Raw genomic sequence first — 24,988 nt, 5'->3', positions numbered from 1 at the left:
GACATAATTAATCATTACATTTGTTTGTATATAAAATTTTACCATCTATAAAGTAATTTTAATATACATTACCTACGTATAATATTCCCAGCTGAGGGCTATGAGTGTTGCTATGCAACAAGGCTCCAAAAACAGCCAAATTGGTAAGTCTAGAGATGAAAACGAAGAAGGGTTAAAAAATCAACCCACACAAAAATTTTAATATGTTGGCACAACTTTTTGTTGTTTGCGTTGCATAGGTGGGACTGTGATGTATATGTCATTAAATGGATGGAAATGTGGGATCCAAAAAGCTTGGTAGAGGATGAATTGAACATGCCTATTAGGACGACGGTTAGTGAAATCCAAAACATATGTCGATGCTTATTTGCGTATTTAATAATTGATAAATAACTTTTTTTAGATGAATTCTAATTATGATGGCTGGATTTATATTTGCTTCTTTAAAGTATTTTATACCAAACACATATACATCTGTTTGTCACCATAGGCCCAGCTGCAACAAATTCGGAAAGAAATTGTAACTGACATACTAATTTGCAAAGACAATATCTCTAGGAGTGTGGTAGAGGGTGTACTCAATGTGCCATGTCGTCATGTGGAGGATAGGGGAAAGAAGAAAAATATTGAAGACCCTTGGACGAATCCAAGGACAAGATCACTGGTTCGAAGGGCGGAACGGGCTAAGAAAGCTAAACAGAACTATAAGCCATAAATTAGGATTAGAGTTGGTCTGTATGTGTTTTCTGTTCATTTGATTTCAGAATTTAATGGATGTTATCATGGAATACAGATGGATGTTATTAGACTTAAACCAAAAACGGATGCATCTTTTTTAAAAGGTCACCTATACTAGACAGCAGGATAAATATATCTACAAATAATTAATTATGACTAGAGTTGCTCTGTGTATTTACTGTTAATATGGTTGCAGGATTTACTGGATTTTATCATGAAATACTTGCGAATGTTTTTGGACTTGGACTGGAAAAAAAACACAAGAATTCAATATCACAGTAAAAAATTATGTATGAAAAAAATTGTTTTTAAATTCTTAGTTTTTTTTTATATGTGTTTGGCTTATTTTTTCTCAAATCGAGAATACGTTGATTGAAGTTTGAACTTTTTTTCGTATATCTACTAAAAATTTTTTAATTGAACTTTAAAATTATCCATACTTAACAGCCAGCTAAAAATATCTATGCCCAAGTAATAAATGCTCGATCGTGGTTGTTATTCTAATAAATTAGAGGATATTATTGGATGTAAACAAAATACATGCTTGGATATGCCTTTTTGATGCTAATTTTTTAAATAATAAAATAAAGACCTTATTGTGTACGAATACTTTTAAAATTCAAGTTTAAACTTCATGTAATGCACTAAATTATCATAATTATTAAATTATCAACTGAACATTTATTATTTTAAATATTAGTAAGAAATAATAACGATAAAAAGGAGTAAAAGAATAAAAAAATTGTATATTAGTTGCCCAAGTCTGTTATTATATTTTGTTTAATAATGGTATATGAAGTTGTAGCAAGGTAAAATAAAGTTGAGTATATTAAAATATATAAAACCAACCTAATAAACCACCAAATCATGATAACGTAAAATAACGTTAAAGCATGGGCAAAGTACAAAATAGTTGCTAAACTCTAATGCTTATGATATGTAGTGTTGCTAAACTTCGAATCCTCCAAAAATGCTTTTTGTGGAAAAAAATTTAAAAACAAAACAAAGAGAAAACAATAAATAAATGGACATGACATTAATGCTATGAAAAATACACTAGGTATACATACACAATTGTTCAGCATTATAGAATGAATTCAATAGTGATATGAAGGAACCTGAGTGCGTAGCCAAATTGTCTGTCATTTCTGAACAAGCCCGTTGCGTATCTTTGTAGGTTGATGACACATTGGTAGGAGATGGTTGTGCATTACCATTAGGTCACTTAACACACAAATCATATTGAAAAATAACATCATAAGTTATCATCCATTCAACACACTTAAAATAAACAAATGACATGAAAAAAAGGTAGATCTCATATTTACCTTGTTGTGATTGTGAGTGTTCTTGTGTTTGCGTGTCCTCTTTTTAATAGATTTTTCTAGATCTGTCCCAAGTCTGGTGGACGTTGGACGACCTCGCGTAGGAATACGACGTGGGCCCTATAGCTCATCCATGCTAACGGGACACTCATCATGTGTATGTGAGTTAATTGCAGTTGGTACATGTGTAGCTTGATGCTCGGATTCCTTGTGTTCTTTGAGCTTGTGCCAAGCACTGTCCATGGCATCACGCAATATAGCAGCAACCTCTAGAGTAGCCACAAATTCCTGAGCAACGTTGTAAAAATCATAACACAATTTCCTAAAAATGGTCATGCTTTCATCAGAATGGTCTATGTCAATGCTACTCCTGATGTATGTGTGTCTCTGACTAATATTCTTACTCCATTGGGATAGAATGTATTGTGAGGACACTGCTGTTACACGAAAATATAGAAGAACAGCAAGACTGTGGCAGCATAGAATACCATTCGATTGGAACATAAAGCAATCACATTGAACTTCTGATAACTGCGAGTAATACACGACTTGGTATCTGCTATACACTAACATGTCAAACACCATCTTTTGTTGGTCAACTTCACAAACTATACTTGTGCCATGATGGTTGATTGAGGAGATGTCACAATCGGCCTTTTTTATAAATTGATCCTGAACGTCTCGAAACATGGAATTTGTATATTCTTTCTGGAACTGCTTCTCTATTAGTGAGCTGGAAACACAAGGGATAATCCCCTTTAAATCAGCAGCATCGTCACACTCAAGCTCCTTTTGTTCCTTGTCTATAACACAGTTTTGGTATTGGTGAACAAATTACAACAAAGAGCTCTTACTGTTTAAGTACTTATCGAAAACTGAATGCATGCTCTCACTACGCTGTGTGCTCCTCATGCCAGCCCAGAATTCGTCCTTGAAAAATACTGGCACCCACATATGTCGGTCAGCAAATATATCTGCCAATGAATAGAAAAAACAAAAAAATGCAAAAAAATAGCGTAAGTTAATCCATAAGTGCAACATCCATATTGACTATAAAATAACATCTATAAAGAAAGCACACAGAGCCAGCAATAAACCGGAAGATTATACTACCATTTAGCCACCTAGAATTGTGGAGGTCATACTCTTCAATAAAATCATGCCAATCTCTCTCAAATGAGTCCTTAGATTTGGATTCAAACACAATCCTCTTCATGCATGTGTTGAGTTGATCGAAACAACGGTAACCTACTAGCTTGTTTGATATCTTCTTTAGGATATGCCATATGCACCATCTATGGCGTGTGTTTGGTAATGTGGTCTCTAGCGCAGAACGCATCTGCAGGGATTGATCTGTTATAACACATATGGGGCATTACCCATGCACTTCAACTAAGTACGAAAAAGCCATTGGAATGTACGAGTGTCCTCATTCCGCAATAATGCGCACCCAAGAAGCGTAGACATCCCATGGTGGTTAACACCTACGAAAGACCCAAACGGCATATCGTACCTAAACAATGGAAATATAAAAACATGTAAAGTAGGTGTAAAATCCAAATGCCTTAGATGAAAAAAAATCTAATTAAGTCGAACAAAAAAATAATAATTTGGTACCTATTAGTCTTGTAAGTAGTGTCAAATGTCACGACATCACCAAAATATTCTCATGCAGCTCTACACCGAGCATCGGTCCAAAACACATTTCTAAGGCTATGGTTTTCGTCCACATCTATTTCAAAGAAAAAGTTCGAATTGAGCTCCTTCATCCATGAGAAGTGCGTAAGTAACTCTTTTGGATCCGTCTCATCCTCAGAAATGCGTAAGTAACGACTAATGTAATTTCTAACATCCTTCTCTGTAAAGGTGAGGTTGGCAGGGCCACCGGCAACATTGGCTAGTGCCTGGTACGTCTTACTCTGTCTAATACCAGCTTAGTCGTTTTGCTGTATCAGGTTCTTCTGACGGTTTGTTGAGAATATTCCAGATAGCTTCGGATTAAGCGGGTGTGAGTGGGATACCTCTACTCGAGAAATCCTCCACTGCCCTGTCATCTTATCTAATGCCAAATAGTAACGGGCTTTGCAGTTTGTTGAGGCCACCGTTTTCCTTCTCTTGGGTGCCTTTACACGGGATGTGCGGTATCCATCTCCATTACAATGCAAAGCCTGATTAACAACCACCCTCTGACCGTTTTTAGTCTCCCAACCGGTGGTTTTATTTTGACGACAAAATCAGTCCTAGCCGCATATCGGTAATAATATGCACGCGCATCTTCTAATGTGCCGAAGCACATTCCCTCCTCGGGCTCTAGCTCCTCATCACCAATAGCTTAGTTTATGACCTAAAAAAAAAAGAAGAAGAAGAAAATAAATGAAACTCTACCTAATAGTTAACTATACAAAAGTGGCTAATTTCACTATCGAGTTAACAAATAAAACACACTATTATAATTTTTAGGTGCTAATTTCATGCCATTATATATGTTAACGTGGATGTTAACTTCGTGTAATTATGGATGTTATTCATATGAACTTATTGATTGCATAAAGTATGAAGTTTACACGAATGTTATGCATATAAATAAAGTGTTAAAATTGACAATTCACTAAATAGTACAATATAAGTATAAATGAGGATACAATTAGTATCATACTCGATACAATGAACATTGTATGATTGTGCTGGTGGTTGAAATAATAATAACAATAGAAATAATAATTTATATATAGACATAAAAACATGATATGTCTGTTTTGATTTTTTTTTTGTCTAATAAAAATTTGTCCATAAATAAAATAAAATGTTCCAATCTTTTAAAAAAATAATATAAAAATTTTATAATTTTTTTTATAGATTAATGGGCTGGTCATGATAAAATAATTTTTATATATTTATTTATTTTAAATTTTCTAAAAAAATTATTATTATTAAGCAAATTAAAATAAAAAAAATTCATAATTTAGTAACTAATTAATCATAAGAAGAAGGAATTAAAAGCATGATTAATTATATCAAAAATAACATAAATATTTATTTAAATAAATATTATTTCTTTCGTCCACGTATGCAAAAAAAAATAAACAGAATAAAAACAAAAAAGCCATAATTGGCAGGATTTTAGACCAATAAACTATAATGCTTAGTTTTTTCTTCCTGTTGTCTTATTTGTTTCCTTTTTCTATTTAACAAAAAAAAATTAGTGAGCAAATTCAAAAGATTTAAATACTAATTACCAACAAAAAAATTTAAATACTAAAAAAAATACTTCTTATTTTAGAGATCAACATGATAAAAATATTTTTAAAAATTAAAAAAAAATAACAAAAATAATAAAAAATTTTATTTTTCTTTACATAAATAGCAAACAAATAATGATCAAGAATGTTATGCATATAACTAAAGTGCTAAAATTAGCAGTTCACTAAATAGTACAATATAGGTATAAATGCGCGTAAAAATACACAAAAAATAATTCGGGTTATTACTATACCTCATCAGAGCTAGTGTAGTTTTCCATATTCTCAGAAATTGATTGCCTGACAACAATCTCGTCGGGTGAGTCCGTCTGTTATTCAAATTCTTCAGCACCTTCTGCCTAGGTACTGTATTAAGGTCGAATTCAATTGTCATACAAATTGCAATGATAAAGACGATTTCTTGTAAAATTTTCTTAGTTTATACACTATTGTGCTTATAATATTCTTATGATTTTTGAATGAACATGATTGAATTAACATAAGGTATATATTAGAGTAGATTTCATGTTTCATATCTCCAATAATTGATAATAAATACCATAACGGACAAAGAATCAATTGCAATTATTTAATGTAATTGATATTATAATTACCGTTTTTAATTATTATTATTATTAATCTTTATTGTATTTTTATATATAAAAATCAAATTATAAAAAGAAATATTAAGTATTGATTACAAGAATACCTAATAAAAAGGGATATGATTTTATAATTAATATCATTAATAAGTGGATTTGATAAGAATATGATAAGTGGAATGATAAGAGAGTAGGATAAAAAATAAAACTGTTATTAAGTGATGTAAATAAAATAAATTAAAAAAATTTAACTAATTATAGATAAAAAATTTTGATTACCAAACTTTTCCCTATTTAATATACTCCAAGTAACTTAAATCGTGACCGTCTCGCACAATTTACTTGAAAACCTAATTCGTTGTTAGCTATAACGATTTACATAAATTAAATTAGGATAAAAAAATAACTAATTTGATATAGAATATTTGTGTAATATTATGATCGGTTTATTTTATTTATATGATTTATTCTAAAAATTATAAAAAAATAATTAATTTTTCTTTGTCATTGAAAGTGAAGGTAAATATAGAATTTACATATTATTATTATTATTATTATTATTATTATTATTATTATTATTATTATTATTATTATTATTATTATTATTATATAAAGATTTGACACTAATAAAAATAAAAAAATATTATGTGTATATAAATATGTGTTATTTAATTTAATTTTAATAAATATTTTATATTCTAATATATATTTTATATCATAGACCAATTTGATAATTAATTTTTAATATATACATAATATTATTGATAAAAATATTAGTCTGTTTACTAAGATTAACATGTATCTTTTAAGTTACTTTAAAAAAGAAAAAATGTATCTTTAGGTTCAATGGAAAAATATTTATATATGACTTATCAAAAGAACCTTTGAAATAACAAAAGATTTAGATCCGCATCCTCAATCTAGTTTCCTAATAAAATGGAAAATTCAATTTTTGTTGAAATATCAAACTTGCTAAGAGACAATAATGAGCACAAGATGAATAAATGGTCCTCCTCCAGCTCTTTTGTTTTGGACAAAATCAACATTACGAAAAAGAAAAAATAATACTCACTCTCATTCATGAGATCTATTCAACACAATCACACGACCTGAAAGCTGATTGTTCATACCATATCCCAACACTAAGGTCTAGGTCCAACTTAAGGCCCAATTCAAAGATTGGCCCTCATTCGACACCGACCTTCTCTCGAGAAGTCGGATTTAACCACGACTTGCTCCAAGGAAGTCGGAGGTGAAGATTAGCTGGCAGATAACACTTATTTAAATAAGTAACTGCCCCTAAAATCTCTCAACCCACTTCCAGGAGCCATATTCCAACTTTCCTAAGATAAAGGGACGGTTATCCACCTTAAAAGGTGGAACTACTCTAATGATGGTTATTGGTTCACCACTATAAATACACTGACACCTCTCAGGTATCTCTAAGTTCCAATACTTTCTAAAAAACTTGTTTAGACCCTTGCTGACTTAGACATCGAAGTGTCTTTGCAGGTACCACCCCTATTTTCGCACGTACACAAGTCGGACGGAGGCTCCCAGACGCGAACCTAGTCAAAGGGCTTCCTCCCTCAGACGATTGGGCCAACCTAACAAATCCATCCCATTAATCTCCAGTTACCCATCGTAACATTGGCGCCATTGCCGGGGACCCGAGAGATCAACCAGTAATGGCAGACAATTCATCCGAAGATGGCCACACAGCGTCTGATTCTGAGCAAGAGAATCTGGACGTTGGAAACAACAATGAGGATGTCGACGCTCGCCAAGGGGTGACCAATCAGCATAAAGAAGGCACCTCAGGACTGAAAAATCCCAAAACAAACTCTTCTGTGAAGGGCGCAAATCAGGAAAGGAAGGACAACCCCACGCAGCTGATTTCATGGGATTGTTCCACGGCCACCAAGGGCGCCTGGAATAGTTGGAGCAAGAGCTGGAACGACAGCGAGAGGCAGAGAGAAACTTGAGAAACGAGATAGAGCGACGAAAAGAGCTAGAAGAAAAGCTCTTAAGGCTGGAGTCTGCTCTCAAAAATTGAAGCTCCCGTAGCGACCGAGAAGATTCTCCCTTAGGGGAGAAGACCCATTCAGCGAGGACATAATGAGGGCAAAAGTTCCAAGGAACTTTAAAAGCCCTGACATGGACCTCTATGATGGAACCACTGATCCAAAGCATCATTTAAGCAACTTTAAAAGTCGGATGTACCTGACTGATGCTTCTGATGCTACTCGCTGCAAGGCTTTCCCGACCACCTTGTCGAAAGCAGCGATGAAATTGTTCGATAACCTTCCCCCAAGGTTGGTCACTAGCTTCGATGACCTCTCGCGAAATTTCCTGATGTGATTCTCCATCCAGAAGGACAAAGTAAAGCATGCACCGAGCCTCTTGGGAGTAAAACAGGAGGTCGGAGAACCTTTAAGGGACTACATGAAAAGGTTTAATAAAGCGTGCTTGGAGATTCAATACCTGCCCACGGAGGCAGTGATTATGGGCCTGGTAAATGGACTTCGAGAAGGACCCTTCTCCCAGTCCATATCAAAAAGGCACCCGACCTCCCTAAGTGATGTACAGGAGAGAGCTGAGAAGTACATCAACATGGAGAAAAACGCCAGGCTTCGAGAGCCAAGCTGGCGACCTGGGCACTCTCACTCATCAAAAGAGAAAGAAAGAGAGCCCAAGAAAAAAAGAAGAAATCGGCCCTGAAAGGCTTAGGAGATATCACTCCTATACTCCTCTACGAGTTTCCCTGGTTGATGTCTACAGGGAAATTTGCCATACTGAAAGACTACCACCCCCTAGACCCATCAAAAATAAAAAAGAGGGGGGGGAGTCGAGGTGACTACTGCGAGTACCATAAGATATATGGTCACTCAACGAACGAGTGCTACGACCTAAAAAATGTGATAGAAAAGTTGGCCAGAGAAGGTCGGCTGGACAGATATCTCGTTGAAAGGTCGGATCATCATGGGAAGAGGAAGCGAGATGATGAGGACCGAAGAGATCCACCACCACAGACCCCGGAAAGACATATACATATGATCTCGGGGGGATTCGGTGGAGGTGGCCTCACAAAGTCATCTCGTAAGAGACATCTGAAAGAGGTCTACCAAGTCGGGGGTGAAGCTCCCGACCTTCCTACTATCTCTTTCACTAAAGAAGACGGGCAAGGAATCGTTCCTGGACATGATGATCCAGTTGTGATAACTATGATCCTTGCCAATGTCCATCTTCAAAAAACCCTGGTGGATTAGGGAAGCTCAATCGACATCCTGTTCAAACCGGCATTTGATAAGCTGGGGTTGGATGAAAAGGAGTTAAGAGCTTATCCTGACACCCTGTATGGACTGAGGGATGCACCAATAAAACCACTAGGATTCATACCCCTTTCACACAACTTTTGGAAAAGGGGCAAAATCCAAAACTCTGAGCATCGACTTCATAGTCGTCGACGTGGGGTCAGCCTACAATGCCCTAATCGGCAGAACTACCCTAAATCGGCTCGGAGCAGTGGTATCCACCCCTCACCTCTACATGAAATTTCCAACACCAGAGGGAATAGCAACGATCAGGAGAGACCAGAGATTGGCAAGGAGATGCTACAATGAAAGCCTGAACCTGAGAGAAAAACGCAAGGAGGTGCACACCATTGAGCTCGGAGGGGTCCGAGCCAAGGAAGAATTGTGACCACAACCCGGGGGAAAAAATTGAGGAAGTACAGGTCGGAGAAGAGGAAGGAAAAAACACAAACATAGGAGCCAACCTGAAAGAAGATTTGAAGAAAAAGCTTATAAGGCTCCTACAAGAAAATTCCTACCTCTTCTCCTGGAAAGCTTCCGACATGCCAGTGATAGATCCCGAACTCATGTCGCATAAACTATCAGTATACCCCAGTTCGCGACCTGTTCAGCAAAAAAGAAGGAAACTTGAACCTGAACGAGCTCAAGTAGTGGAAGAACAAGTGCAAGTCCTCCTAGAAGCCAGGTTCATCAAAGAGGTCAAATATCCGGCGTGGCTGGCAAATGTGGTGCTAGTCAAAAAACAAAACGGCAAGTAGAGGATGTGCGTCGATTACACTGACCTGAACAAGGCGTGTCCCAAAGACCCATGTCCACTCCCAAGCATTGATACCCTAGTAGACTCCAGCTCAGGGTATCAGTACTTGTCGTTTATGGATGCATACTCGGGATACAATCAAATCCCGATGTACAAGCCGGATCAAGAGAAAACATCATTCATCACGCCTAGAGCAAACTATTGCTATGTGGTCATGCCTTTTGGACTGAAAAACGCTGGAGCCACATATCAAAGGCTGATGAATAAGGTGTTTGCACCTCACCTTGGGAGATTGACGGAAGTCTACATAGACGACATGCTAGTAAAAACCAAGGATGGGGCCGACCTCCTGGCTGACCTTTCGCAAGTTTTCAGCACCATAAGGATGCACGGGATGAGGCTAAATCCTGCAAAATGCACCTTTGCGGTGGAGGCAGAAAAATTTCTAGGATTCATGCTAACACAAAGGGGAATTGAAGCTAATCCCGACAAGTGTAAAGCAGTCTTAGAAATGAAAAGCCCGACTTGCTTAAAAGAGGTCCAGCAGCTGAACGGCCGACTTGCCGCCTTTTCCAGGTTCTTGGCGAGATCAGCATTGAGATCCCTACCACTCTTCTCTCTACTAAGAAAAGGATGCCAGTTCGAATGGACCCCTGAGTGCGAAGAAGCATTCCAGGAGTTCAAAAGGTTTTTAAGCCAACCTCCTATTCTGACCCGACCTAAAGTTGGGGAAGAACTCATCTTGTATTTGTCCGTAGCAGACAAAGCGGTGGCATCAGCTTTAATACGGGAAGACGATGTCGGGCAGCATCCTGTATACTTCACCAGCAAAGTCCTACAAGGCCCTGAATTAAGGTATCAAAAACTCGAGAAGTTTGCGTATGCCTTAATAGTAGTCTCTCGAAGGTTACGGCCTTATTTTCAAGCTCACATAATAAGAGTTCGAACGAACCAGCCCATAAAGCAAATCCTCCAGAAGACGGATATTGCGGGTAGAATGGTTCAATGGGCAATAGAGCTATCCGAGTTCGACCTACAATACGAAACTCGGACGGCAATAAAAGCCCAATGCCTCACCGACTTCGTAGCAGAATATGCAGGGGACCAAGAGGAAAAATCCACTACATGGGAGCTATATGTAGATGGATCCTCAAACAAAATAGGAAACGGTGCAGGCATAATACTGAGATTTAACTTAAGGCCCAACACTAAGGCTTAGGTCCAACTTAAGGCCCAATCCAAAGATTGACCCTCATTCAACACCGACCTTCTCTCAAGAAGTCGGATTTAACCACGCTTGCTCCAAGGAAGTCGGAGGTGAAGATTAGCTGGCAGATAACACTTATTCAAATAAGTAACTGCCCCTAAAATCTCTCGACCCACTTCCAAGAGCCATATTCCAACTTTCCTAAGATAAAGGGATGGTTATCCACCTTAAAAGGTGGAACTACTCCAACGGTGATTATTGGTTCACCACTATAAATACACTAACACCCCTCAGGTATCTCTAATGGTGTGTTTGTTTGAGGTGAAAATGGGAGGAAGGAAAAGGAAGGGAAAGAAATTGGAAGGAAAATAGTTATTTTCCTTTGTTTGGTTGAGGGGGAAATGGGAGAGGAAAGAAAATGAGATAGAAAAATATTAGTGGGACCCACCAATTTTCTTTCCCTCCAACAATGGAGAGAAAATGGAGAGAAAACTAATTTTCTCTCTCTACTTCCAATATTATCCCTTTACTTTTTTAATATATTTTATAACATAAGGGTAAAATTATCTTTTTATACTATTTCTTTCCTTCTTATTTTTCTTTCATCCAAACACATCTAAAGAAAATAAAAATCCACTCAATTTCTTTCCTTTCATTTCTTTCCTTTCTATTTCTTTCCTCTCTATTTCTTTCCTTCCAACCAAACATAGCCTAAGTTCCAATACTCTCTAAAAAATTTGCTTAGACCCTTGCTGACTTAGGTATCGGAGTGTCTTTGCAGGTACCACCCCCCATTCTTGCACGTACACAAGTCGGACGGAGGCTCCGAGATGCGAACCTAGTTAAAGGGCTTCCTCCCTCAGACGATTGGGCCAATTTAACGAATTCAACCCATTAATCTCCGGTTACTCATCATAACACTGAGTAATTAAATATTTTTTTCCAACACTTTTGGTCTTAAACCTTTCTTTTTTTTTTCAATTTATTTGTCTTAAACTATTCTTTCGTTTATTTCATTTTCATGTCACTGTTTGCAAACGGGGATTTTTTTAAATAAATAAATTAAACATAAAAATTACAGACATCACATGACCCGCGTTAAAAATTTTACGTTTTTATATTTTATTATTTATCTCGTTTTTAAATAGAACGACCAACGTATCTCATTTTTAGTAAAACTAAAATAGGTAAAAAAAAATAAATACGTATTTAGTCCATAAATAAAATAAAACACTACAATCATTTTATAACATATTTCGTTTATAATGAGGACAATATATATATATATATATATATATATATATATATATATATATATATATATATATATATATATATATAACTATCTTGTAATAAATATGTATTCGATCTTAAATGAAGGACGAGATACGTAATAAAATGAACTATAATTCAACATTTTTATTGAAAATATTTTATAGTTCACCTTACTTAGTAAATAATGATCTAGATGTTAGTTTTTGATAAGTGATCTAGATGTTAGTTATTGTTGTATATACTTTATGTATGCATTCCTAACATCTTTATAATAAGATATTTTTAATACAAATATGCTTGTGTTTTTTTTTCTTTGTCCCACACACAGATATGAGTAAATATTTTTATTGATATATACCTTGGTTATTATGTCTAGATTTAATAGATCTTTTTGAATGTGTTTATATTTTAAAGTTTGATGATTGAGTTGTTATTAATGAAGTTTAAATGAATAAAAATACAATAATTCGATGTCTTTCTATATATATATTATAAAGATAAGTATATATTTTGTTAGTTTAGGTTAGATAAAAACTAAATGATTTTATACGTATTTTGTCCTCATTAAAAGACAAGATAATTATATATGTATTTCATCTTTATTATAGATTAAATACAAGTATAATAGTCTGTGCCATGCACGTGATAAGATTAAGATTATAATTTTAAATTTTTTTGTTAAGATTAATTTGAATTATAATAATTTGATTAACAAAAATGTAACATATTATGTATTGTTTATTTTTTTTCTTAATCTAGTATTAAATGTATTAACTCCAAAATAGTTATTAATTAGTTTTAGTAATTTACTTTTTTCAATAAATCAAACATATATACTCAATGTGACCATAAATAACCTAGTAATACTTAGACCCACCAACATTTTTTTATATGTTGTTTTACTGTCAAGTAAGAACTATCAAAATCAGCTCAAAATAAATAATAAATTATTAGAGAATTCTAATGCACAAAATTCTCTAATAAACAATAAATAATTTAAACCCACTAAAAAATAACTCAACACTTTTTTTTTATACCTGCAAAACATATACCTGAAATAATATTATATCAATGTTAGTATATAGTTTTACAATCATCAACCGTATTTACTATATGTAACTCCTTAAAAGTTATTCTACATACGTGTGCAGTCGAAATAGAAATTACTGGACTTTATTTTATTTTTCTGAATTACTATAATTATGCCTTATTCATTAAATGCTACTTGTAATATAATTATAATATTGTAATATAATTATAATAAAGATATTTTTCTAAAATAAATTTAGAAGAGAGAATAGTGCTTTCATTTTAGAGGGAAAATGAATTTATGAGGAATTGACACTTCACTTTTATTAGTTGATAATGTATTAAATATTGATTTTATATAATTATAATAAAGATATTTTCCCAAATTAGTATAATCATGCATTATTCGTTAAATGTTAATTTTAATATAATTATATTAAAGTTATTTTTCTAAAATAAATTTAGAAGAGAAAATAGTGATTTCATTTTAGAGGAAAAATGAATTCATGAGAAATTGACACCTCACTTTTATTAGATGGAGAAAAAATCTAGTTTTAGTATATTTCTCGTTATTATATATTTTTCTCTAATCATATATCCACTGTTTTCTTTCCTTCGTTTCAGCATTTTGAATCTGGGTTTAACTTGTCATAGTTCTCACTTCTCAGTCATTTTATTAGATGTAGTTGATAACTATTGAAATTCTTTGATTAACATAGGAGAAAAATATATTATTATATGATAGAATTAATATGAGTATATTTTGTTATTAAATACACAAAGTTAATGTAAAATAAAATTACACAAAAAAAGCAAAGAAAATAAAATTAAAACAGCAAAAACGATAAAAAGATTATTTTTACAATTTTATTTTGTCATTTTTATGTATAGAAAATTAGAAAATAATAAACTTTTGACTAAATTAATTTTGTATTTGTTGTATTCAAATTAAATAAGTAATAAGTTATATTATTTTAATTTATTCCTTAAATTTATATATCATAAAAATCAAATTAATATACATAATTTTAAATTGTGTGATACTTAAATATCTAATCAAATCAATTAGTTGATATAATTAATGCATCATAATTAATTGTATTTAATGAGTTAAACAAAATAAATTAAGAAACACTCTCAAAAACATGCTACTTTGACTCTATCATTAAATGTAAAAAATCGATTTTTATATAATAGAATCGATAATATAATAGACGGTGAGAAAGAGAAAGATAAACATTTTAGATCTTAGGTTGTTTCATTTGGATGTTGTAATGTGGGTATCACATTATTTTATTTATTCTACCCTATGGACCTTTTTATAACTTTATTTCAGTATCAATAGAATTTCATCACCTTTTAGTAATAAATTAAAATTCAAAATAAAATTAAAAAAAATAAAGAATATAAAATTATTGATTGAAATTTTATTTTATTTTTTGTTATTATAACAGGTATTTTTATTTAATATACCAACACCATACAAAATTAATCGTAAAAAAAGTATAAAATATAAATAAATATACTGAATTAAGAGATAAAATTATATTTGTTATCTCATTTTTACTTTTAGCAGCACAATAGAATATCATGTACTCAACATAATTTAAGATGCAAATTATAATTAATTATACTTTTTATTTTAAAATATTTAAAATTAATCTTAATATAAATAAAAATAATTTAATATATTAAATAAATTAATAGAATAATATAAGTTAACTATTTTTTATTAATTTTGTTGTTTTTTTCTGACTACTTTTAAAATTACGACTTTTTTTTAATTTGACCGTGAAATAAAATTAGAGTTGTTGGTCTACACCATTGAAAAAAAAATACTATGTAATTACATTTGTACATATAACATGTTCCTAAATTTTTATATGCTAAACTTAAGATTCTGTATTTCTTTGTTTATGCCATAAATAAGTATTATTTACAATAATTCGTATTGATTTAAAAGCTTAAAAATTTTTGTATGTATTAATTTTATATTTAATATTAAAACATGAAAATTTACTATGTTATTTTACTATTAATGTATGTAGTATTACATTATAAAATATAAAAATTAAAATAATTATTATATAATTTAGATAGATTGAACTAAATATAAAAATATAAAATAAAATTGTATTATTAAATTTTAGTAATTTTAGTTAGTTAATAATATAAAATAAGATAGAAGTGACTATTTATAATTGAATAGTTTTGGTTGATTAGACTAAAAAGATCAAAAAATATTCTAAATAAAAAATCAAATTAACTTTAATATTAAATTCATTAATACGATTTTAATTTTATATAATAGTTAGATAATAAATTATTAAAAGCAAATGGAAGGATGGCTTTAATTAGTATTTGAAAAAATATTCATTTAGAATAATTAAAAAAAGTAAAAGTATGATATTATTAAAAAGAGTAAAGTATCGTTTTTGTCCCCAACGTTTATGGTAAATTCTATTTGTGTCCCTAACGTTTAAATTGTCCTATTTGTATCCCTAACGTTTGTAAAAGTGATTCAATGTTATCCTGTCGTCAATTACACATCATGAGCGCTTTAGTTTGAGTTTTAAAAATCTCTTCTTGAAGTTAGAATACAAATGTTTGAGATAGAATCGATGATCTACTTCGAAAAATAGCTCATCAAATCTTGAAACTAATTCCTACAACATTTACATAATTCACTTTTCTAGGGACATAATTGAATCTAAACACAAATAGTGGATATAATATTAAATCGAACACATCCAAATGAGACCTAATTGAGAATGAATACATCCAAGTGAGAATAATTAAAAAATATAATCTAATTTGTTAGTATAATTGATAGTAGGATAACATTGAATCACTTTTATAAATGTTAAGGATACAAATAGGACAATTTAAACGTTACAAATAGGACTTACCCCAAACATTGGAGACAAAAACGATACTTTACTCTATTAAAAATAATACATTTTATGTTTAAAATACATTTAAACAAAATATTTATAAAATATAAAATTTAGAATAACATAGCTTCATAAATATTAATCATTAATCAATTATGAACTAACATAAAATTATAATATAATTTATTGAAAAAAATAATCAACAATTAATATTAATAAATATAAAAATCATCCAAACACTTTGATTAAAAGTATGAGTGGTTAATTATCATTTATTATTAATAATATTTTGTTCATAACTAAAACTAAAAATATAATTATTCATATTTAGATTTTAGAAGAATAAACGTATAAGTAACAAATAATCTATTTTATCATGCATATTATAAATTAATGAATTAAACTAACTGATATAATGAATTATAATTAATTAATTGGTATAAATTATAATAAATTATATGATATTTAAAAAAATAAAATGAATAAGAAGAAAATAAAAAGAAATAGAAGAGATAAAAGACTACAATAAAATAAACTAAGTGTGAGAGTTTTATTTTTTTTTTTTTACAAATTTTATATCACATCCGTTTCAATAATAATAAATAAAAATACATCAACTTGATATCTAAGAGAAAATGATGAGATAAAATTATAACACAGTTCTAAAACAAAAGCTTAAATTAGACCATAATATCATTGCACAACACAAATTGAAAGTAATTTCACACTATAATATACCACACAAACAGGTAAATGACTTAAGCTTAATTACGGAATTTTTTTTATTTATGCATACATGATAACACCATGGTCTATAAATGCTTCATGGATAACATATCATATATTGCTTTGAATGATGAGCACGGGAGTTGAAGAGGGTGTGGTGGTTTGTGTCCACGATAGTTGACTTCTTGCGACGAAGCCTCATAGGAAGAAAAAGAATTATTGTAAAAGCTACCTAATGAAAGAGTAATTGGTAAAAGAATGATATTTTCTTCTAGCATATATGGTCTTTTATAGTGGTAAAATAAAAATAAAAAGAATAAAATTTTATATTTTTATATTCGAAATAGAATTTGATATTTATCGTAATAAAATTAAATAACTAATCAGTTATAATTCATGTATTTAAATAAATAAAATAAAAATATTTTTAAGAATTAATCAAATCAGTTAGTTGATACAAATAATTAGTATAATTGATTTTATTTGATTTATTGAATTCAAAAAAATAAATTAGGAAATAATTTATTAAATTAATTAGTTGATATAATTAATTTATTATAATTGATTGAATTTAATAAATTAAAAAAATAAATAGAAAAACATATGAGACAATGATTTTTTTAACTAAATTAATCTGTATTTATTGTATTTAATCATTATAAGTAACAAATCATCTATGCTATTATGTACCTTATAAATTAATGAATTAAAATAATTGATATAATAAATTACAATCCTTTGATTGATATGAATTATAATAAATCGTGTGATATTTAAATATCTAATCAAATCAATTAGTTGATATAATTAATTTATTGTAATAAATTGTATTCAATGAATTATAAAAAATAAATTAAGAAACACGCTCAAAAGTAATGACGGATCCAAAAATTTTAAATAGTAGGAGTAAATATATAGCATATAAAAATAATAAAAAATATTTATAAATATATCAAAATATATAAAAATAAATAATATAAAAATATTAAATATTAAATAATTTGTATGTAATCATTATCAATATTAATATATTGATAAATAATAATATGGTTATTAATTTATCTTTCTGTAAATTAATAATAATAATAATAATAATAATAATAATAATAATAATAATAAATGAAATTAATCAAAATATAAATAGGTTATCTTCTAATCAATAATAAAAGTGAAGTATTTTTTTTATGAAATATATACAATAAATGATATTTTAAATAAATGATATTTTTTATGTTATATTTTTTCAATAAATGATATCACGGGTAATTATCATTATTATATATTATTATTATTATTATTATTATTATTATTATTATTACTATTATTATTATTATTATTAAAATGATTAAAAGTATTTTTAATTGATAATTGATAAGTAGTTTAATAATGTATTAAATATTGATTTGATATAATTATAATAAAGATATGTTTTTAAATTAGTATAATTATGTATTATTCATTAAATATTAATTATAATATAATTATAATAAAGATATTTTGTATAAAATAATTTAGAATAGAGAATAGGAAAGTTTATTTTAGAGAGAAAATAGAATCACGAGAAATCAACACTTCACCTTCATTAATTGGGAGAAAATCCAATTTTAGTATATTAAGTAGATAGATATTTAAAAATAATCATAGTATCTTAACTTTCTTTAGATCAGATACTTGTTCATTCTTTCTTACTTATTTCTTATTCTTCAACGACTAGATACATTTGTAAAAAAATTGTCGACCGAGAGCATAAATAATAATGTGTAAAGAGTAACAACGTAGCGCGTGTCTATCTCTATATAATTTTAGAGAAAGTTTAAGGATTAATAATTTGTGTTTTGTGGTCAATATTTAATCATTAAAAGAAAAATAGGTAATTTTTTATTATTGGATGTAATCTCGTACCATTAAAAATATTATTAATGACTAATTAATAATTATAAAATAATTAAAAACACTATTAATAATTAATTGATAATTACAAAACACAAAAATTAGTAATCTTCTAATACTATTTATTTTTTAAAAATCTGTTCGCAGACTATCTGGGAACAATAATAACTCCAATACGAAAAATTATTCTGCAAGTCAACTTTATTGCCAAGCGGTTACGTCCTTGTTACACGTGTCATAGAATAATCTATGTCAGTTTCCAAATCTGAAAAGTGAGAGAAACTTTCTAAACAGAAACGAACTTTGAGAGATCAGAAAGTCGCTTTTGGTGTGAGCTATCAAATTCTGAACTCTTTCATATTCACCTACCTGCTGTGACTCCATTGAAGAAAATCTTCATCAACTACTCAACAAACTAAGATGAAGATGGGTTCCTTCTTCATGAGGGCCTCCAATGCTCTCAAAGGCTACCCTTCATCCTCCAAGCTTCTTCTTCTCTGCACTCTCAGCATCAGGTCCCTTTCTCTTTGACCCTTCAATACTGTTTCTTTCTTTCTTCTGCTTTTGATGAAATTAATGTTGGAGTATTGCAAAGAAATGGGGAATCTTGGACTAGTGAACTTTATTTGTGTGTCTCATATTAGGAAGATAGAACCAATCTGAGATCTTGAGAATCATAGAAAGAAAATTACTCCATGTGTGTTCAGGCTACTGGCCCTGTTGACCAAGTATTGACTTTTTGACCTTCACTCTTGTGCCATGGGTTGTCCTCCTACACATGTAAGAAATAATTATTGTAGGTGAGAGTGGGATGAATACTATGTGCAATTTGCAAATAAGAGGATCTATTTCACAGAATTGGATCTTCCACTGTGAGTGTGACATGGTATGGTACTTATTTTACAACAATATTGTGGATGTATGTGTAGTAGCATTTTGGAGGGTCATTTGTGTGGATGAATCCATCAATGTATTTCATTATTCTTTTTATGCATATGTGATGTGTTCAATAGTTTCATTGAGTGTGATTGAGTCTATATGCCCTTGGAAACTGCAGTGGTGGAGGTGTAGTGGCATACTCAGAATCACGATCAGAAAGCGAACATCCTATTATTGATGCTCATGTAGCCCCAAAAAAGAAAGTAGTGGTTCTTGGAACAGGATGGGCTGGTACCAGTTTCCTTAAGGATCTGGATGCCTCACGATACGATGTTCAGGTTGTTTCGCCTCGGAACTACTTTGCATTCACTCCCTTGTTACCCAGTGTCACTTGTGGAACAGTTGAAGCTCGAAGCATCGTAGAGCCAGTTCGGACCTTAATAAAAAAGGTGGAGGAAACAAAACCATAGCTCTAAGAGTTACTACTGATATGTTAGATTGTCATGTGTCTTGACATTGTCTTCTAATGATATGAAGAGTATGTTGAGTAGTTAATCGATGACTAGTGTGGTTTTTCTTTTTTCTTTTGTATAAATTTTCTTTCTTTTTTCAAATTGTAGAATAAAGGTGAAATAAAATATTGGGAGGCAGAGTGTGTCAAGATTGATGCTGCAAACAGAAAGGTCTTTTGTAAAGACAATATCAACAACTTAGTGGGAAGGGGCGAATTTTCGTTGGACTACGACTTCTTGGTTTTAGCAGTAGGATCACAAGTAAATACTTTTAACACCCCTGGAGTGAAAGAGAACTGCCACTTTCTGAAGGTAAATATATTTTCTTATGCAACATCTGATCATTTATGGTTCCAAAAAGTTCTGATTGTTGATTCAAATATTCGGTAAATCTTTGAAATTGTTGATGACAAAATGTTATTATCAGAGTTCTTTTGTTTTTCTTAATCTGTCTCTGACTAATCCAAAGTGTGTATATATATATATATAGGATATCGAGGATGCTAAGAGGATCAGGCTGTCTATCACAGATTGCTTTGAGAAGGCTGTTCTTCCTAGTCTATCTGAAGAAGAGCGAAGGTCGAATCTTCATTTTGTAGTTGTTGGTGGGGGTCCAACTGGAGTAGAATTTGCTGCAGAGCTCCATGATTATGTCCAAGAAGATTTGACGAACTTATATCCAGCCGTTAAGGATTCGGTGAAGATAACATTGATTCAATCAGGAGATCACATCCTGAATACGTAAGAAAATCATAAAATTGAAACACTTTATCTTCCTCAAATCACATTTTTTTAGGTAGTCTTTATCTTATTAGTTGTGCTGTTATATATTACATCCCAAAATCACTTCTTTTTTTTTTTATTTCTAACATGGCATACAAAAATAGTGGAATAACTTTTGAGTGTTTGTTTTGGTATTATGATTGGTATTTAGCCTCTGCTTCATTATCAGGCATCATAAATCACTTGGGTTATCAACCAATTAAACTTTTAGATAAGTGCTTTTGATTCAAAAAGGACTAGTATGATGAATTGGTGATATATTCCTTGTAACTTTTCTACATCTCGGTAACTGACACATGAATCGCGTAGCCCATCCGTTTTCTAATTATAACATGTAGTTGGTCCTCTTTAGCTTTGATGGAAGATTGTATTTACTATTTGAAACTTATAACTCAAGCAACAACATAAGCCTTCTATCATTTGATGCATTCTGCCAACATTAATAATTTTCTTAAGTTTCTGGTATTACTTACCTCATAAAGCATGTATTTTCCAAGACTCATCAAAATGTGATCTTTGATCCTGTAGGTTTGATAAAAGAATAAGTACATTTGCTGAGCAGAAATTTTCAAGAGACGGTATAGAGGTTCAAACAGGATGTCGTGTCATCAGTGTTAGCGACAAGGAAATTACAATGAAGGTGAAATCAACAGGAGAGATATGCTCTGTGCCGCATGGATTGATTGTCTGGTCCACTGGCATTTCAACTATTCCTGTTATAAGGGACTTTATGGAACAAGTTGGTCAGGTGCTTCTCCATTCCATGATTTTCTAAAACACAGCCCCTCTTTTCTTCTTCACTACTTGTGTTTGGGGTAAGATAGTCTAGAATATTCTATTTACATGCGCATGAAATATCGGTATTTTTTATTTTACCTTGCCTTCAAATCATAATCAACTGTTATTCGGGTATCCTGTATAAGCTAGACTTGCTCTATGTGCAGGGTAAAAGACGTGTACTAGCAATCGACGAATGGTTGCGAGTAAAAGGATGTGAAGATGTGTATGCTGTTGGTGATTGTTGTACAATAGATCAACGAAAGATCATGGTATCGTTTTGATCCTAAGTGTATTCTTGAATATTAAGCATATATTGTCAATTGTAATTTTCCTTCAAATTAATACACATTTGACCAACTTATAATACAGTTTTGCCTTTCAACTTTTGGATGAGAATGGAGGAAAATACAAGACCTTCTTTAGACAGATATAAATCGCAGTTGAGTTTATCTATGTCATAGTTAACTCATTGCCTTTGTTTTTAGGATGATATCTCAGCCATATTTGCGGCTGCAGACAAAAATAACTCCGGTACCTTAACCCTGGAAGAATTCCAAGATGTGATGGATGACATCTTATTAAGATATCCACAAGTTGAACTTTTTATGAAGAAAAAGCATCTTCTTGATTTCACCTCTCTGTGGTTAGATTCACAAGGGAATGAAAGAAAAGAGATAGACATAGAAGGGTTTAAGCAGGCTCTTTCTCATGCGGATTCACAGATGAAGAGTCTTCCAGCTACTGCACAGGTTTGCATTATGTCACCACACCAGTAACCCAATGCTTGTTATCAAAGATTCCTTTTTAAAGGTTTGGTTTGGTTTGTTTAGGTTGCTGCCCAACAAGGTACCTATCTAGCTAGATGCTTTAACCGCATGGATCAATGTGAAGAGAATCCTGAAGGTCCACGGCGATTTAGAGGAACCGGACGTCATAAGTTCCTTCCCTTCCGGTACACCTTATATTCTGTTGTGTTATGGTTTTGTCTGATTTGTGTTCCTATATATATATATATATATATATATTTTGAAAAAAAGAGTTCAACACAATAAAATAGAGCTTACTACAAACTAAGAAAACACAAAGAAAACAAAAACAAAGGTACTCAACACGGTATTCAACTACTAACACGTACTCTACTCCTACATTGCCACTAGCTAATACAACACAAAAAAGCTGAATGAGATACAAAAGAAATATAGTAGTGAGTAGTGTTTGCTTCATAGTTAAAAGCAAGGGACACTTGGAAACAGTGCAAAACAAATGCATAAGTTTGCAAAAATTCATATATAAATGTCTATTTTATTTGTGCTAATCTAACATGCAACCTGGTTAGATATGTAATTTCATGATGGAATATGAAGAGTGAACTAACCAAAAAGTAAGGAACCGCACAAAATAGTTATGAACTCATGATTCACAATTGATAACCAAGTGGGTGAATAAAGATATATAGATTAGCATTTTGCTCACTTAAGATATTTATGCCATTTCCTTGCTTTAAACTCAACTAATCAGTGAGATGTTGGTGGATTGTTGTCACAAAGGTATAAGCATTTTGGGCAATTCGCACCGTTGGGTGGCGAGCAAGCGGCCGCAGAACTTCCCGGGGACTGGGTTTCCATGGGTCACAGCACTCAATGGCTCTGGTATTCTGTATATGCAAGGTAATCTTCAAGTACAACCATGCTAAGTGTACACAAAATATCGGCTACCAACTCAATCATGCTATGTATTAACTAGTTTTATTTGAACAACATACAGCAAGCAAGTGAGCTGGCGCACAAGAGTATTGGTCATATCTGATTGGACTAGAAGATTCATTTTTGGAAGAGACTCAAGTCGTGTTTAATGGGATTAACAAATTAAAGTCTGAATAAATTTGTGGCAGTGTATCTGTTCATTCTTATACATGTATAGTGTGATAACTTTTGGAGGCACAATTATTAGTAACATTTAGAGAACTGCCATGATCTTTTGGATGAAAATTGCTTCTTCAGCTTCCACTTAATTTGTCACCGATGAGTTTGAAAAACTTAAAATTATTGTGATGATCAAACATTGTTAAAAATATTAATTAGAAAAATTATTTATTTGATTTTTGCTTCCAATTGTTTGTTTAATGATTTTGTCTAGTGTGCAGATTTTGATTATTGGGCTAAAAGTAACATAAGCCCAATATGTTGAGAAAATATTTAGTCTTTGTACAAAAAGAATTCTAAACATTGTAGCTGAATTATTTTGCAAATGTTATTTGGGCCAAGTATCATGTGAATAGCCCAAATTAATTTTTGTTGTGATACCAACAAGCCTTGGTCCGAAATTGAAAGGAAAAAAAAAGTAGTGGAGCATGCTTTCCACGCTTACCTTTCTCTATGGGTTATGAAATTCAAAGTTTAATTAAATTGAATGCATGCATTGGTAACAGGAAAGAGAAAATTTAAATTGATTTGATTGCATTAAATGTTCCACACGTTACTATGCATAGGGGAATGGAAGTGGGATTTAATTTGGTTTAATTTCATTCATTGCTTCCAAAGTTTCTTCTTTCTTCTCTCTCCTCTCTCTCTTCTTCATTCATGTCAGCAGGAAAGAAGAAGGTAAAAGTTATCAGAGAAATTATCAGAGGAGCTAGGAAGAAGAAAGAGATTAGGATGATGATGGCCTTGAGAAAAGAAGATCTAAAGCATGGCTGTGGCAAGATTGTTGCCACTAAAGGCAAGATGTGAAGAAGAAGATTCAAGATCTTCATATCAAAAATAGAAGCAATAAGCTCGGTCAGAGAAGAAGATCTCTGTGGTATGGCTCGATTCCACTTTTGTTCATCCAAGACAGAAGGTAGTTACTGTAGTTACGTGGAGGAAGAAGCAAAAATGGAACAGATGGAGCTGTCAAGGATCAAAAGTTCATCAAGGGTCAGAATTCTTTCTTAGGGACAAAGTCAATATGAAAGGCTCAGATTGATGAAGTTTGATGAGAAGAGATGAGAGAGAGGTAAATACATGTTGATTTGCTTTCGGTTTCCTTCTCTCTTCTCT

General features: G+C 31.5%; 2 protein-coding genes across 2 annotated transcripts; one reads left to right on the top strand and one right to left on the bottom strand.

Annotated features, from left to right (window-relative positions):
- Window positions 1–2,183: 2,183 nt before the first annotated feature.
- On the bottom strand, window positions 2,184–4,117 carry LOC107632655 (protein FAR1-RELATED SEQUENCE 2-like). Its single transcript, XM_088506778.1, has 5 exons — window positions 4,085–4,117; window positions 3,747–3,982; window positions 3,485–3,576; window positions 2,918–3,037; window positions 2,184–2,866 (listed from the first exon to the last, which is right to left on the bottom strand). The coding sequence occupies exons 1-5, from the start codon at window positions 4,115–4,117 to the stop codon at window positions 2,184–2,186; spliced, it is 1,164 nt and encodes a 387-aa protein (XP_088362904.1).
- A 15,088-nt stretch (window positions 4,118–19,205) lies between these two features.
- On the top strand, window positions 19,206–23,954 carry LOC107629900 (external alternative NAD(P)H-ubiquinone oxidoreductase B1, mitochondrial). The gene is made up of 10 exons (XM_016332844.3): window positions 19,206–19,511; window positions 20,054–20,324; window positions 20,496–20,699; window positions 20,878–21,128; window positions 21,699–21,918; window positions 22,115–22,219; window positions 22,436–22,699; window positions 22,781–22,902; window positions 23,498–23,617; window positions 23,715–23,954. Exons 1-10 carry the CDS (start codon window positions 19,417–19,419, stop codon window positions 23,800–23,802), a joined length of 1,740 nt encoding a protein of 579 aa, XP_016188330.1. The 5' UTR covers window positions 19,206–19,416; the 3' UTR covers window positions 23,803–23,954.
- Window positions 23,955–24,988: the final 1,034 nt, after the last annotated feature.

The sequence above is a fragment of the Arachis ipaensis genome, chromosome B3 (assembly GCF_059453495.1).
Source record: "Arachis ipaensis isolate K30076 ecotype BB chromosome B3, ASM5945349v1, whole genome shotgun sequence".
Classification (NCBI taxonomy): Eukaryota; Viridiplantae; Streptophyta; class Magnoliopsida; order Fabales; family Fabaceae; genus Arachis; species Arachis ipaensis.
Note: the sequence above shows the minus strand (reverse complement) of the source record. Positions and strands in the feature narration are given on the sequence as shown.